The sequence below is a fragment of the Lepidochelys kempii genome, chromosome 10 (assembly GCF_965140285.1).
Source record: "Lepidochelys kempii isolate rLepKem1 chromosome 10, rLepKem1.hap1, whole genome shotgun sequence".
NCBI classification, from domain to species: domain Eukaryota; kingdom Metazoa; phylum Chordata; order Testudines; family Cheloniidae; genus Lepidochelys; species Lepidochelys kempii.
Window position 1 is genome coordinate 20097795 of NC_136389.1, and position 14456 is coordinate 20112250.

General features: G+C 43.4%; 1 protein-coding gene across 3 annotated transcripts in view; it reads left to right on the plus strand.

Annotated features, from left to right (window-relative positions):
* The window catches only part of MYH11 (myosin heavy chain 11), a 100775-nt gene extending 88412 nt beyond the window's left edge, over positions 1-12363 (plus strand). For 2 of the 3 annotated variants that reach the window (XM_073362340.2, XM_073362341.2), the window contains 7 exons: positions 158-286; positions 927-1015; positions 1383-1506; positions 1741-1949; positions 4222-4330; positions 6618-6790; positions 11734-12363. In XM_073362340.2, the coding sequence (XP_073218441.1) occupies positions 158-286; positions 927-1015; positions 1383-1506; positions 1741-1949; positions 4222-4330; positions 6618-6790; positions 11734-11872 (972 nt within the window). In that variant the 3' untranslated portion in view covers positions 11873-12363. Of the gene's footprint in view, positions 1-157; positions 287-926; positions 1016-1382; positions 1507-1740; positions 1950-4221; positions 4331-6617; positions 6791-8406; positions 8440-11733 lie in introns of all 3 variants that reach the window. The other variant, XM_073362342.2, reaches the window with a different exon arrangement.
* The last annotated feature ends 2093 nt before the right edge of the window (positions 12364-14456 follow it).

Sequence of the window (14456 nt, forward strand, 5' to 3'; positions counted from 1 at the left end):
GGAACTGTTAGTGCGTGACAGAAGGGTCCACATGGACAGTTTTGTAATTACATGGAAATTAGTATTTGTTTTGTTCAATTTTCTTTTCAACAAAACTGTGATAAACACAGACAAATACAAATCCATCCTTTTTTTTTTTTTAACCGTCTGAAACCAGGGTCAGATGAAGGACTTCCAACGAGAGCTTGATGATGCCCGTGCCGCAAGAGAAGAGATATTTGCGACCGCTAGAGAAAATGAGAAAAAAGCCAAGAACCTGGAAGCAGAACTTATGCAGCTGCAAGAGGTAAAGTGTGACTCTTAGAGAGTACTAGAGTGCAGGCTGCACAAGATCTTTGGGAACAAAACAGAGTTGTACCTGAGGGAACCAAATCATTAAAGAAAAAAGAAGTGATATTGGCCATGGTGCAGGGAAAGCTACAGTCAGAACCTCTTATAACAGGTTCTGTGGACCTCAGTAAAAACCAAGGCCCAGACCCTCAAAGGAATTTAGGCACATGGCTTCCATTTAAATGGGCCACGGTGCTTAGAGATGCTGAGTGCCAAGAGCTTCCTTTAAAACCATTAGCCTATAAGAAGATATTTTTCACTGGATGGAAAAGAAAAATGTACTGTCTGTTACAACCCTTATGACCTTTTCAATAATATTGTACTCCTGACATCTTTCATCATGTTTTAAATGGATACAATCCTTGTATCTGGAAGCACAATAAAACACAAACTGCGCACGGGTTGGGTAATGCATATTTTTGTTCCATTAGTCTATGACTATAGAATCATAAATTGATATTCTGGTGACAGAAACATCTGACAGAGGTTGGGTTTAAAGAGACATCATGGCTGATCAGTCTCTCACTCCATGTTTGGACTGTACTTTGTTTAACCCTCTTCATTTCTTTAATACACTGGCTGTTTGTTTCCCCTAGGATCTGGCTGCTGCCGAAAGGGCTCGCAAACAGGCTGATCTGGAGAAAGAGGAACTGGCTGAAGAACTTGCAAGTGCTGCTTCTGGGAGGTAAGAATTGGTAATTATTTTCAAGTGTACCAAAGCCTTGCTAAATACCTCTCAGTAGCCAATGTTTCTGTCCTGAAAAGCGATCTGTAGCTCCAACCTTGCCAACGCATACATATATGCTTAGTTACAAATATGTGGCTAATTTCATTAAAATCATTGGGACTACTTATAAGTTACTCATAGATATGAAGGCCAGCAGGGAGGAGCAAGTGAGGTCTCCAGGAACATAAATAAGATGGCAGCACAAGACTCATTTCAAGAATACTTCCAGGTTCTCCATGAGTCTTCAGCACCTTCCAGTGTGTTGCAAGACATGGTCAACTGCTCAAAACCAAAAACTACATGTTTTACAAATTTAAATTTACAGGACTAGCCTCCAGGATGAGAAACGTCGTCTGGAAGCTAGAATCTCCCAACTGGAGGAAGAGCTAGAAGAGGAACAAAGTAATATGGAGGGAATGAGTGATCGCTTCAGGAAAGCAGTACAGCAGGTACAGTCCATTTGAGTGTGTCTATAAGTAAGAGGGGTGTAAGGTGTACGTATGTATTATTGATACATGTGTGTTTCTGTCTGTACCCATCCAAGGGTGAGCTTGTTTTTGGACACACCTTCAGAGAGCATCCAGAAAGAGACTTCATATTTTATATTAAATTGCTCTAACTCCCTTTTCCCAAGTCTAAGGTAACAGCTGTAGATTTTAAAGGGCTCTCCCTAAATATTTCAGTCAGAGCAGCTGAATAATGAGTTGGTAACAGAGCGCGCTGCGGCACAGAAGAATGAAAGCGCTCGGCAGCAACTGGAGAGGCAGAACAAAGAGCTGAAGAGTAAACTGCAGGAAATGGAAGGAGCTGTGAAGTCCAAGTTTAAGGCTACAATTGCTTCTCTGGAGGCCAAAATTTCTCAGCTTGAGGACCAAGTGGAACAGGAATCCAGGTACTTGGACACTACAACTCAGCCCTCACTGACAAAGCCATCCTTTTATTTAATTTTAATACAGATAATCAATTATTTTTGTCAAGGTCCAAATTTCTTGGTCAAGGTATAGTCAAAGTCCAGACTTCAGAGAAAATAATACAAAAACAACAACAATAATAATGGTAATAAGTAAATAAAAAGCTTTCACTATCCATTCAAACGTGTCTGGCAGTCTGGGTTTGGCCAACACTCCACCTATTGACTACCCATGTTTTAATATATGAATACCAAAAATACTAAAAGGTTTTCCAGGATCCTATTAGTGGCATTAAGGTTTGGTAAAGAGTCTCACACACATGAGCAGTGTTTCTTTGGAAAATGATTGGTTCGTATCAAAACCTTGCATAGGACCAGCTTTGGGAAGGATTTATTATTGAAAAGTCTTCTAGAATGTAATAGAAAACAGTTTCCCTGCTGTAGAATTGTACAGGCTTGCCAAAAAGCCTAGATGAAGCATCTTATTCTCTAGGTTTTCAGAGTAGTTTCCGTAGAAACCTATTGGTTTACCCTCCTTTACATTCTATACTGGCAGTAGGACCAGTTCATTAGCACTATAGTCTTGTTGTTTTGGGCCAGATCCTGACTCCACTGGCAGGACAGCAAGTTCTGTAAAGGTGTCTAGTTAGCATGGTACTCAGCCTCAAGGGAGTTCTCTGCCTGCCAGGGTGCATGGCTGTCTGGTTCTATTTACCTCCTCCCCTCTCTCCCCAGGCTACTATCAACGGAGGGTAACATTTAAGCAGGGGGACGGAGCAGAGTTTTGAAATTTGAGGACAAAGGGAAAGATTCCTTCTGTCTCAATACAACAAGGACCAGACCATTTATTCTGGCTGGGGGCTAGACTTGGCCCTTTACGCATGCTGATGCAACTGGGCATCATTTCAGGCCTCATTGTGCACATACAGTAATTGCCATCCTTCTTGCACCTCCAGTGCAGCATAGCCAACTAGCTGCCAAACTGTCCAGGATTGTGGTCAGTGGTGTGGGTCTGCACAGTCGTCACTTTGGACTCTCAGCTGCATTTGCTTGTTGCAGGTTGGGGGCGCTGTTGGTGTCTGCATCAGGCCAGAGCCTCTAGTTCTCTCAGTGCAGCTGTTATCTCAGACACTAGTGTGATTCTGAGAACTGTAGACTATTCAAAGTAAATATTTGAGAATACCCAGCCGTTGTCAATTGCCTGTGATAAGAAGCCAGGCTGCTGTCTGTCTTAACTCTCTTTTCTAGCCCATTTAATTGGCAAAAGCCTGCACAGGTGAGGTGGTAAATGACTCCATTCTATGGCAGCAGGAGGCCTAAATCACAGTGGAAATGATGCATGAGTAGGGACAGGTAAAATGAGCCAACACTGCATCTCTCGCATGCTATGAAGCCAAGCTGTCCAGTGGGAATACATGGAGAGAGGGGAGTGGATTGTGAACAGGCCAGCAGGGTTAGGGGCCAGGCCAGTGGCTCCATAGGATGCATAGATCTGCTGGACCATAATCCTGCATGGAGAAGACCTAGTAAGCTATGAGCTGGAGTAGAGCTGCGCTGAGCACTTGCTCCACACCTGCCATCTGGGGAGGACGGAAAGTGTTCTGTCCTTCCCCCAAAAAACACTCTTGCAGTTCCCCATTTTTATTCACTTTCTGACTAAAGAAGCAGGGTTTGGCTGTAAGCAGAAAACTAGTAAATAACTAGTAAAAAAAAACAAAAAACACAACACCTCAAAAAAGCAAAACAAACAAAAAATCCCAACCATTAGAAATGTGGCAGATGGCTATACAAAGATACCAGGGCGGGCAAACGCTCCCTGCTCTCACATCTAGAAACACACACAGGACAGGTGTATAATGAGTTGACCCATGGGAGAAGCTGCTGCTTCCTTCAGTTTTTACAAAAGTCAATAGCATTATTCTGAGGAAGGCTTTTAATATGAGGATCACTCATAGAATCATAGACCTCAGGGACCTCAGGAGGTCATCTAGTCCAACCCCCTGCTCAAAGCAGGACCCAGTCCCTAACTAAATCATCCCAGCCAGGGCTTTGTCAAGCCTGACCTTAAAAACTTTTAAGGAAGGAGATTCCACCACCTCCCTAGGTAACGCATTCCAGTGTTTCACCACCCACCTAGTGAAAAAGATTTTTCCTAATATCCAACCTAAACCTACTCATGCTTCTTTTCACAAGCCCTGTGCTCCTAAGAATTCTCCGTTTTCCAGATCAGTAAGTGTCATGCTGTCATTTGCAGAGAGAAGCAGACCACAGCCAAGACACTGCGTCAGAAGGACAAGAAGCTGAAAGAGGCCTTGCTGCAGGTTGAAGATGAAAGAAAGCAAGCGGAACAATACAAGGACCAGGTAATGCACGCTGTGATGGGGATCCAGCAGGGGAGGAAGGGGCTGCTGTGAATACCCAGGCTTGTGAGGCACCTCATCACTACCTGCCTCTAGCATGAAGTAGTCGTCTGTGCTCCCTGACACAAGCACTGCCTACCTAGCCTCCAGACCTTTATGCAGGCTAGTGTTAGGCATACGCCAACCCAAGTCCTACCAGGTTTGCTATCCCCAGAGGGGACATACACTAGCTTGTTGGATTCAAGTGAGGATCTGCTCCTAATAACCTCGCAGCTCTGAGATCTTAAGATAATAATGGAGACATAAATGGGTACATATAAAACAAAGTATAATGCTTCCTAGAGTCTAAACTCCTCTTTAACAGGCTAAATCCTGGTCTAAAGTAGTTTGCCTTAGGTGAGAGAATCTCCCAGCATCTCCCACCACCCTGGCTGTGATCTCTTTCAGGAATGCCAAAAGCACTGCCCTTTTTGCTTCCTTGGTGAAGGATAAAGTAATGTCCTTTTGCATTTCTATATCCTCCCAAATTCATTGTTGGTCCCCAGAGTCAGGATGCTCCTCCCCCCACCCTCCCCCCGGCTTTATTCCCTGACATGCAGACTTCATGTTGACTTTACATCCTCATTTTGACTTTGAATGCAAAGGGGGGGTTCCATTGTGTTGGCTTACAATGCTTAATGTGCATGTGAACCAAGGCAGATGGGTGAATCTACATCCTTTGTCTTGCAAAAACCTGTTTGTCAACCTGCCTGGATTCAGACTTAAAAAATATTTTTCAGTATATACATAAATTCCTTACATACATTTCACAATGATATTAATGACCAGTGTTATCCTGGCTTTCATTTAAGATCTCAATGACATTCTTTATAGATAAATACTATGAAAACTTTGACAGGTTTCAGAGTAACAGCCGTGTTAGTCTGTATTCGCAAAAAGAAAAGGAGTAAACTTTTGGCACCTTAGAGACTAACCAATTTATTTGAGCATAAGCTTTCGTGAGCTACAGCTCACTTCATCGGATGCATACTGTGGAAAGTGTAGAAGATCTTTTTATATACACACAAAGTATGAAAAAATACCTCCTGCCACCCCACTCTCCTGCTGGTAATAGCTTATCTAAAGTGACCACTCTCCTTACAATGTGTATGATAATCAAGTTCGGCCATTTCCAGCACAAATCCAGGTTTTCTCCCCCACCCATAGCAGTGCCGCTGATCTGAAGATATACATTGTCCCCAAATGTAAAATAGTTATGGGTAAGGACAAAGTCACAAAGTTCAGCCACCAGGTTAGCCGTGACATTATCGGGGATAGTGTTCTTGACGGCTTGTAGTCCATCTTTGTGTGGAATGTTGGTGTAGAGGGCTTCTCAGGATGGTGTTATCAGGAAGATCACTGATGGATTGTAGTTTCTTCAGGAAGTCAGTGGTGTCTCGAAGGTAGCTGGGAGTGCTGGTAGCGTAGGGCCTGAGGAGGGAGTCTACATAGCCAGACAATCCTGCTGTCAGGGTGCCAATGCCTGAGATGATGGGGCGCCCAGGATTTCCAGGTTTATGGATCTTGGGTAGTAGATAGAATATCCCAGGTCGGGGTTCCAGGGGTGTGTCTGTGCGGATTTGATCTTGTGCTTTTTCAGGGAGTTTCTTGAGCAAATGCTGTAGTTTCTTTTGGTAACTCTCAGTGGGATCAGAGGGTAATGGCTTGTAGAAAGTGGTGTTGGAGAGGTGCCGAGCAGCCTCTTGTTCATATTCTGACCTATTCATGATGACAACAGCACCTCCTTTGTCAGCCTTTTTGATTATGATGTCAGAGTTGTTTCTGAGGCTGTGGATGGCATTGTGTTCTGCACGGCTGAGGTTATGGGGCAAGTGATGCTGCTTTTCCACAATTTCAGCCTGTGCTGGACTTCTATGTAGAGTCCTTCCGCCGACGTCCTGGCCAACCAGCCAGAACAGCCTAACCTGGCACTGGGTCATAACTTACTGGGTTCAGGTGCCTGTCCCAACTGGCCTCCTGTAGCCCTCTGAGCTTTTCACAGAGACCACTCTTCATCTCAGAACCTAAAGTGTTAATTTCAGTTGAGACATATCAAATACATGCAGTCCAAAAGAGCAAAGCTAATCTTACTGGAATGTCACAATAGCGGCCACAGCAGATACTTGCAAGTGTAGAGAGTCAGGAAAGTACATCATCGTGAATAAAGGGGTGCAGATGGAGGAACGTAAAATGCTCTGATCTCTTTAAAGGAAACTCAAGACTCTAAGCATTACTCTTACTTCTCGCTCAGGCCGATAAGAGCACCGCCCGAGTAAAACAACTGAAAAGACAGCTGGAAGAGGCAGAGGAAGAGGCCCAGCGCATCAATGCAAACCGCAGGAAACTGCAGAGAGAGTTGGACGAAGCAGCTGAAAGTAACGAGGCCATGGGCCGGGAGATGGCTTCACTGAAGAGCAAACTCAGGTAGGGTGGCTTTGTTTTTTACTAGCTTTTTTCTGTCTACTAAGGAGAGATTTAGAATTCTAAACTATAGCAGAATTTGAGGAAAGAAACTTAGTTTAGAAGAAACACCCTGTTGATGCTGGGGAGTTATGGGTTCCCCACATCCGCCCAATTAACATCATAAAAATGCTACTCATGGGTCAAAGACTTGAGGTGAAATTATGACCCAATCAAAATCAATGGCAACACTCTTCTCGACTTCAATAGGGCCAGGGATTCACCCTTCAGGAATGAGATGTTTCAAAAGCATTCAGCACTCAACTACCTCTGCTCCCATTGCAGTTAATGATAAAACTTCTATTGGCTTGAATAGGAGCTGAGTTAGGCCAACAGTGACTTTTTGAAAATCTTATGCTGGAGTTGAGACCCTTGAGGGTGATATTAAGAACATATAAGAATGGCCATTCTGGGTGAGACCAGTGGTCCATCTAACCCAGTATCCTGTCTTCCTACCAGGGGCCAGTGCCAGATGTTTCAGACGGAATGAACAGAACAGGGCAATTTATCAAGTGATCTGTCCCCTGTTGTTCAGTCCCGGACAGCTCCTGGCAGTCAGGTTTAGGGATACCCAGACCATGGGGTTGCATCCCTGATCATCTTGGCTAGTAGCCATCGACGGACCTGCCTGCCATGATATTTATTATGTGCAGTACTAGTTAGCACTCTTAAAGCTAGTCACCTGTCCCTCCTCGCCCCACTCACACTGGAGAGATGACTGAAGTGATACCCCTGAAGTTCAGAGACTTGAAGTTCTGTAGGGAGTCAAAGGGCTTGTCAACACTTACAGTGCTGCAGCATGCAGTTTTGATGCTGTAGCGCTTAGTGAAGACACCATCTATGCCAACAGGAAAGTGTCTCCCATCGGTGTAGGTACTCTACCTCCCCGAGGCAGTAGCTAGGGCCACAGGAGAAGTCCTCCTGTCCATATAGCACTGTCTATGCCAGGAGTTAGGCTGGTATAACTGCGTCGCTCAGGGGGGTGGATTTCCACCCCCGAGTGACATTGTTATACCAAGGTAAGTTTATAGTGTAAACCAGGGCAAAGGCAAACCACATGCACCCTGTGACACTTGCCCAAGTTGCCTCCCTATTTCATACATTGACCAGTCGGGTTTCAGCATCACTGTGTAACTGAGAAAAGTGTCAAACTAGCCACTTCCATTTTCTCATTAAATATAACACGCCAAATAATACAGTAGTCATGCACTCCTAAGCTTTAATACAGCTGTCGAGCCTGTGATACCAGTGGCATGAACAAAGAGACCAATTGGTTAAAGGAGAAACAGCTGCCCCTACAACATCTTCCTGGGTAACTTTAGTTCATGCTCTTTAATAAAAATTTTTTAAAAAAATTAAACTATCTGCCTAATCAAACCCTTCCAGCTATTGTCCAAGTGACTGCTAGACGTAGGGGTAGTACATTTTCATAATGCAGTCCAAGGCTCATTTCTGCTCACCAGGGTTTTCAATAATATGCTATGATATACTTTGTTTAATTATTTTAAAGTAACTTAACTGAAAGTGATAATGACCATGTGCTTAGCATAACTGCTCGGGACTCTCTATCTCTGTTTCAGAGGGACACAGGAACCTTCGCAGTGACTAAGCAGGTATCATGCCTTCAACTTTGCAGCTAGCTTGTGGTGCACAAATTTCCATTTTCCTTTTGCTCAAGTAATTTTTATGTGAGATTTCTGCAAACTGTGAAGGCTTGGATATCTTGTCATCAATTTGTTGTATCAAAGGAGACAAATATTACAATAACTCTTTTCCATCAGCTGTTTGTCAGTTATTCATCTTTCTTACAGCTAGGTTGTGTTATGACATGGATTTGCAAACATTGCATTCTCACTTTTCTCATAAGCTCTGCTGACAGAAGACATATGAGTTGCTCTTTTTTAAAATTTCTGCATGAAAATAGTCTTCCTTGCACTTTTTAAAGTCCCCATTAAACATGGAAGTTTTGCAAACAAAATATAGCTTTGATTAATTAAAACAGCTGAAACCATTAAAGGCACATGGATATGAACAGAGATATTGCAGCATGTTAGAATTTCACAGTACTACCAATGCACATTTCATATGGTGAATTCTTTAATGTAATCAGTTGGTAAAAATATCTAATCTTACATGTGCTTTGGAAAAAAAATTTGCATGAAGTCTGCCATACAAACAAAGCAATCTAATCATAGATTAAGGATAAGCTCCTGCCCTCCAAAGCACATCAATATATGCCTGTATTGAATAGCTACTATACATAACGTATAGAGCAGCTATTTGTGTATATTACGAGGCATGCCTACGTGTTCTGAGATAGGATAGAGTCACTGCTGTTTAACGCATGGAAATACCCTATTGAAGTCGTATTGCTTTGATGCTTTAAGCTAAATAGCATCTTACTTTACACCTGCAGAAGTGATGCTAAGCAAATAGCATTCTGTAATATTTGTGGATCTTCTCTTTTTACAAATATGGGGCTTTGTTCTTGTTACACAAATATTTAAAGATGACATTTTGTCCTAGCAACTGCCTTTAAATCAATTTAACATGTTTGCATGTGATGAGTGCAGGGCTATACAGTTAGGGGCTGAGGTGTAGAAGTGCTTGTCCAAAGCTCGATTAAATGGAAAGCGAAATACAAACAAAACGAAGTGCTTCGCAAGGGGTTTTCATCTTGCAGTAGACATGGGGGGGCTTTACCTCTGGCATAACAATTTCCCTTTTGCCCTTTGTCCACATGCAAAGCTGCACCAGTCTATCTAGTGGTGTGATTAAAGTTGATTTTAGGTAAACCAGCACAGATGACTGTGTGGACATTCTTAAATAAATATAAACCTGGTTTATATCCCAGTTAGTTTAAGAAGCATGATTTAAGCTAAACTGAAATAAGCATTACATAGGGGTTTGCACCAATTTAACAACCTGGACTTCAGTGCCATTATTGCAATTTATATATGTAAACTAGGGCTTGGTCTATAGCGTGTTAGGATATGTGTAGTTTGCATTATCTAATCTAGGCGGAGGTTTCATTGCAAGTCTGGGTTGGGCTCGTCCCCCTTCAGTCCAGCCCCATTATTATTCTCCCATCCCAAATTCTTCTGTCACACTGATGCAACTCTTTGAAGTCAAAGTAAGTATAGTAGTCTGAGGTTGTATCTACTACAGAGCTTAGGGCTCCCCCCCCCCCAATTCAGTGCATTCATTGGACATTTACAAGACCAGCACTTTAGCACCTTTGATATCTTAAACAGTAGAAGTGAATCTTAAATGTTGCAGATTGAGACAAACTGTACAGGAGAGAGAGCTGTTTGCCAAGTGTGTAACAGAACAGAAATGGATGCCCCCTTTGTTTTACATTGCATGTTATCAGTGACAGGATAACTAACTAGTTCTCAAACTAGGTTTTAGTGGCTAGTTAATTGCTTGCTGTAGCAGAGAGAGCGGACATCAAAATGAAAGCTTAATTTAAGGGTAGTGACATACTGAGCAGCCTAGATACCACAGAGTGTCACAATGGACATAATAGGCTTTTTGTACCCTTCTAACAACTTTAGAATTCAGCTAACATTCTCACATGCTTACCCATTATGGTAGATTTACTTTTGGGCTTGATTAGTGGCTTCAGTATAAGTGAAACTGACTTAGACTTTTGCTAGGACAAAAGAAACCTTAAGTATTTAGGCATGATTGCTATACCCCAAAATGAGTAGTTGGATGTTTAGCCTCACATTAGTAATCTTTGCACATTGTTCAGTGATCATGAATTTCCTTGCTTATATCTGAGCTCTCAAGCCTTTACAGAAGGTTTGCTTAACAATGGGAAGGTGATAGCAGCCACCATTTTACTAGCAATTTTACTGTCATGTTGAAGTAACAACACTATGGCTGAGAAGCTGTTTTTACTTCTAAGCTGCCACTTGTAGTACCTTGCTTCTTCTCCTCTCTCTCTCCCCTCCCCCCCACCTCTTATACTCTAGCCCCACAATGAAACTAGGATGTGGGGGGAATTCTCCATGCTTGGTCTGTGACGGTGAGATTTTGGGGGGGTGGGGAAAAGGAGCAAGCTGGAAGAAAGTGCATTCAATGAGCTTCTCTGTGAAACGCACATCCCATTAATTTAACGAGAGGCATGGATGTAGTCCCTGCGGAGGAAGGAGTGCATTGCTCAGTGCTGAATGAGCGGCACTCCACTCCTGTGCACAGTGGTAGAGTCCTTAAGGGGGTGCATGCAGGGAGCGGGAGCTTCACTGTTCTACACAAATCAATTTCCCCTCCCTACCTACTAAGCAAGCAGAGGGAAGCTCTTCATTCGCTACGATAGAAAAAGATAAACCCTTGTGCACCTCTGTGGTGGGAGGTGTGACTACTGCAGAAAAGCAGCTGTAATATTACAGTTCCAACACACTAAAGGCCTTCAACAGGAAGGGTATATTCATGCTCTGTTCAGAAGTCCAGGGCAATCCCTCTGAATCTTCCCCTGGCAGCAGGGATGCAGTTCCAACTGCTGCTAGATCCAAGTACTTGCATTTCCACTCCCCTCCTTCACATACACGCAACACCACACCTTTATGTGCAAAATGAGTGACTTAGTCTCTCTGTTTGGACTGAGCTTTTCAAAACAAACAAGTGCAATAGCTACACTGGGGGCTGCAATTTTGCATGAACAAAGTCAGAACTCCAGTTACAGTCCCATGTTACACAGACTCAAAAGCCCCACCCAGCCATAGACACCAATACAAAGTACCAACAAGGGCTACAGAAAGTTGCCTTGAAGCCATAACTTCCCTGACTACTTTGCATTTACGATCTTCAATCCCACCGATGCAGTTACTGGGCTTTGTACACTTCGTCCAGTCTTAATGTGTAAAGAGTTTAAACAAACTAAAGCCTGTTTTCTTATGCAGGAGGGGAAATGAGCCAGCATCTTTTGCCCCCTCCCGTAGATCTGGAGGCAGAAGAATAATTGAAAATGCAGCAGAAGGTTCAGAAGAGGAAGCTGATGCAAGAGATGGAGATTTCAATGGAACGAAAGCCAGTGAATAGATAACACGCTCACAAACTACACTGCAGCAAGGTGGAAGAGAATACAATATTTAGCACTGCATAAATCAACTTAGTTCCAATGCCACACCCACCCACTCTGATGGCAATGATAAGCACACAGCTGCCTTCTCTCCAATGTATAAATGGAAGTTTTAGGTGTTGCAAAAACTTATTTTATTAAGAAAGGTATTTTGAAAAGGTTTACATTGAGTAATTCACCTTGAGAACTCAGTCAGAAATGCAAATTCGAGAGAGAGAGAGAGTCAACTTAAATCCCAATGGACAGAGTATATGTGCAGTTATGCTACAGAGAGCCATTGGCCAGCTAATCCTTTCCTAATCCAGCCGACCCTTCCTTTCGTCTTCCTGTTCAATTAATACAGTATAGGCATTTTCTTTTCCTGGATGCTACACCCTGATGCACTGGTCACAAAATGGAAGTGCCTTCTTCAGTCACTTTTCAAAAATAAAGTATCAATTGTTCAAATGAAGTCAAACTGTTATTGTTTTATACGCACTTCAGACACAAACACGAATAGGTTATACATCATTACATTTAAGTATTTCTCTTTAGGAATCAGTTGGGTGCAATCTGATATACTGAGCAGGAACTTAAGCTGCTGTTGACCTTGTTAGTATTCACATACCTTTTTGAAAAAAGTCAAATTACAAAGTGATTTTGTATGAAAAATTCAACATTTAATTCTTTATATTCCTTAGCAAAGAGGTTCTCAAACTGTGGTCTGTGGACCAGTGGTCCGCAGATAGCTCCCTCTAAGGCGAGCACCTGGATGGTGGCACACGAGAGAACGAAGGGCCACCCACCTAATTAGTGAAGCTGCGTGGGCATGGCTCCACTAATTAGGTGCCTGGACCCTGGAGAAGAAGCACATGTAAGGTAAGGTGGTGGCCTTGGGAGGAATAGGGGGTAGGTGGGAGGGCAGTGGGGTGAGAAGAGGCGGCAGGGAAGTTTGGGACTTGCAGGGCTGCGGCGGCCAGAGAAAGAGGCGACTTTCCCCAGCTCCAGGGCTGCCGCTGCTGGGAAGAGATGGCCCTCCTTCCCAGCCCCAGCTCCGGGGCTGCTGTGGTGGGGGTGAGAGGGCACATCCATCGCATTAGAAAGGTAAGACTACGGATATTAATATGAGTTGTGTGCGGTTTTTAAGGTTTACAATAGTTAGCTAACGGCATGAACAACATTGGGAAAGATCATTAAGTGGTCCGAGACCCTCAGCAATTTTCAAGTGGGCCGTGAAAAAAAAAAAGTTGGAGAACCAACCACTGCTTTATCATATACTGTTCATTGCTAAACAACTCTGAGGACTTTTCTTTTAGGCTACACATGACTGTTGACGTTTTCCTTTATGTATCCTTCTCAGAGACTAGCGGTCATACTCAATACCTCTCGTGCAATTTTGAAGCCTTTTAGAAGAGGTATTTAATACAATGATCAATACCTTGCTAATTCTGCACATTCACGTACTAGCTTGAAGTCGTTTAGCACTGGCTGCAGTGCTCCAGCTGGACTGCAACCCCCCGTTCAGGGAAGTGCCAGGAACTATTGGACAGGCACCACAGAAGCCCCACAGACACGCTGGTACTTCCAGCAGCTGGGAAAGCGTGCTAGCAGTCCAGCAGGAGCGCACACACAGCACGGCAAGTTAATGTGACACAATTAAGTGAGAGCAGACAGTTAGACATTTTAGATTTTAGGACAGATGATCCTTAAAGAGCAAGCCCTGAAGGCCAGGAAATAACTTGGGTGTAGATTCCAAGGCGGTGAATATGCATTCAGATCAGTAACTTAAAAAAAAAAGTGAACCCAAGCCCCATTTCAGCCAGCAGCAGTGAGTCCAAGGAATTCAGAGGGCAGCCACATTCTGTTTATAAAAAGACCAAACTGATTAAATGAGAACCCAGCTGGGGCCATTAGGCTGAGAGATGCTACAACAGAGGATGATTTTAAAGAGTTAACACTGAATTGGTGTTTGGCTGATTTCTCTGGTCAGCCACTTATTACAGTCCAACCCTAATTCTGTAAACATGCTTCCAAGTTTGGCTTTGCAGCTCATATGGCTGGTGACCCAGCGTGCAGGAAGAAGGGAGATTGAGGCAGTCAGGCTTGAAACTGCTGAGCTGAGAATGGGCCTAAGCACAGAGACCTGGAGTGGGAGCAGCACAGTAGATGCTGAAGGTTTCAGGAAGTCTTCAGGCCCATGGCGGGGGGAGGGGAGAGAGAGTGACAGTGTACTAACATGCAAAATGTGCTTCAGAGCAAGGCCTGAGAGATGAATGAGGGTCCAGTAGTTAGGGCACTGTCCTAGCATTTGGAAGTCCTGGGTTCAAGCCCTTGTTCTACACATCCTGTGTGATACTGGGCAGGTCAGAGGGTTTATCTGCACTTTGAAATTTACCAGAGTAATTATTCCAGAATACTGTATTCAGTATAAGACCCCCTGGGGACACTTATTCCAGAATAAGAGTGTCCACACAGGGAGCTATTCCAAAATAGATACTTTGGTAAATTTTCAAGTGTAAACAATATCCTTTGCCTCTCTGCTTCAGTCCCCCATTTGTAAAATAG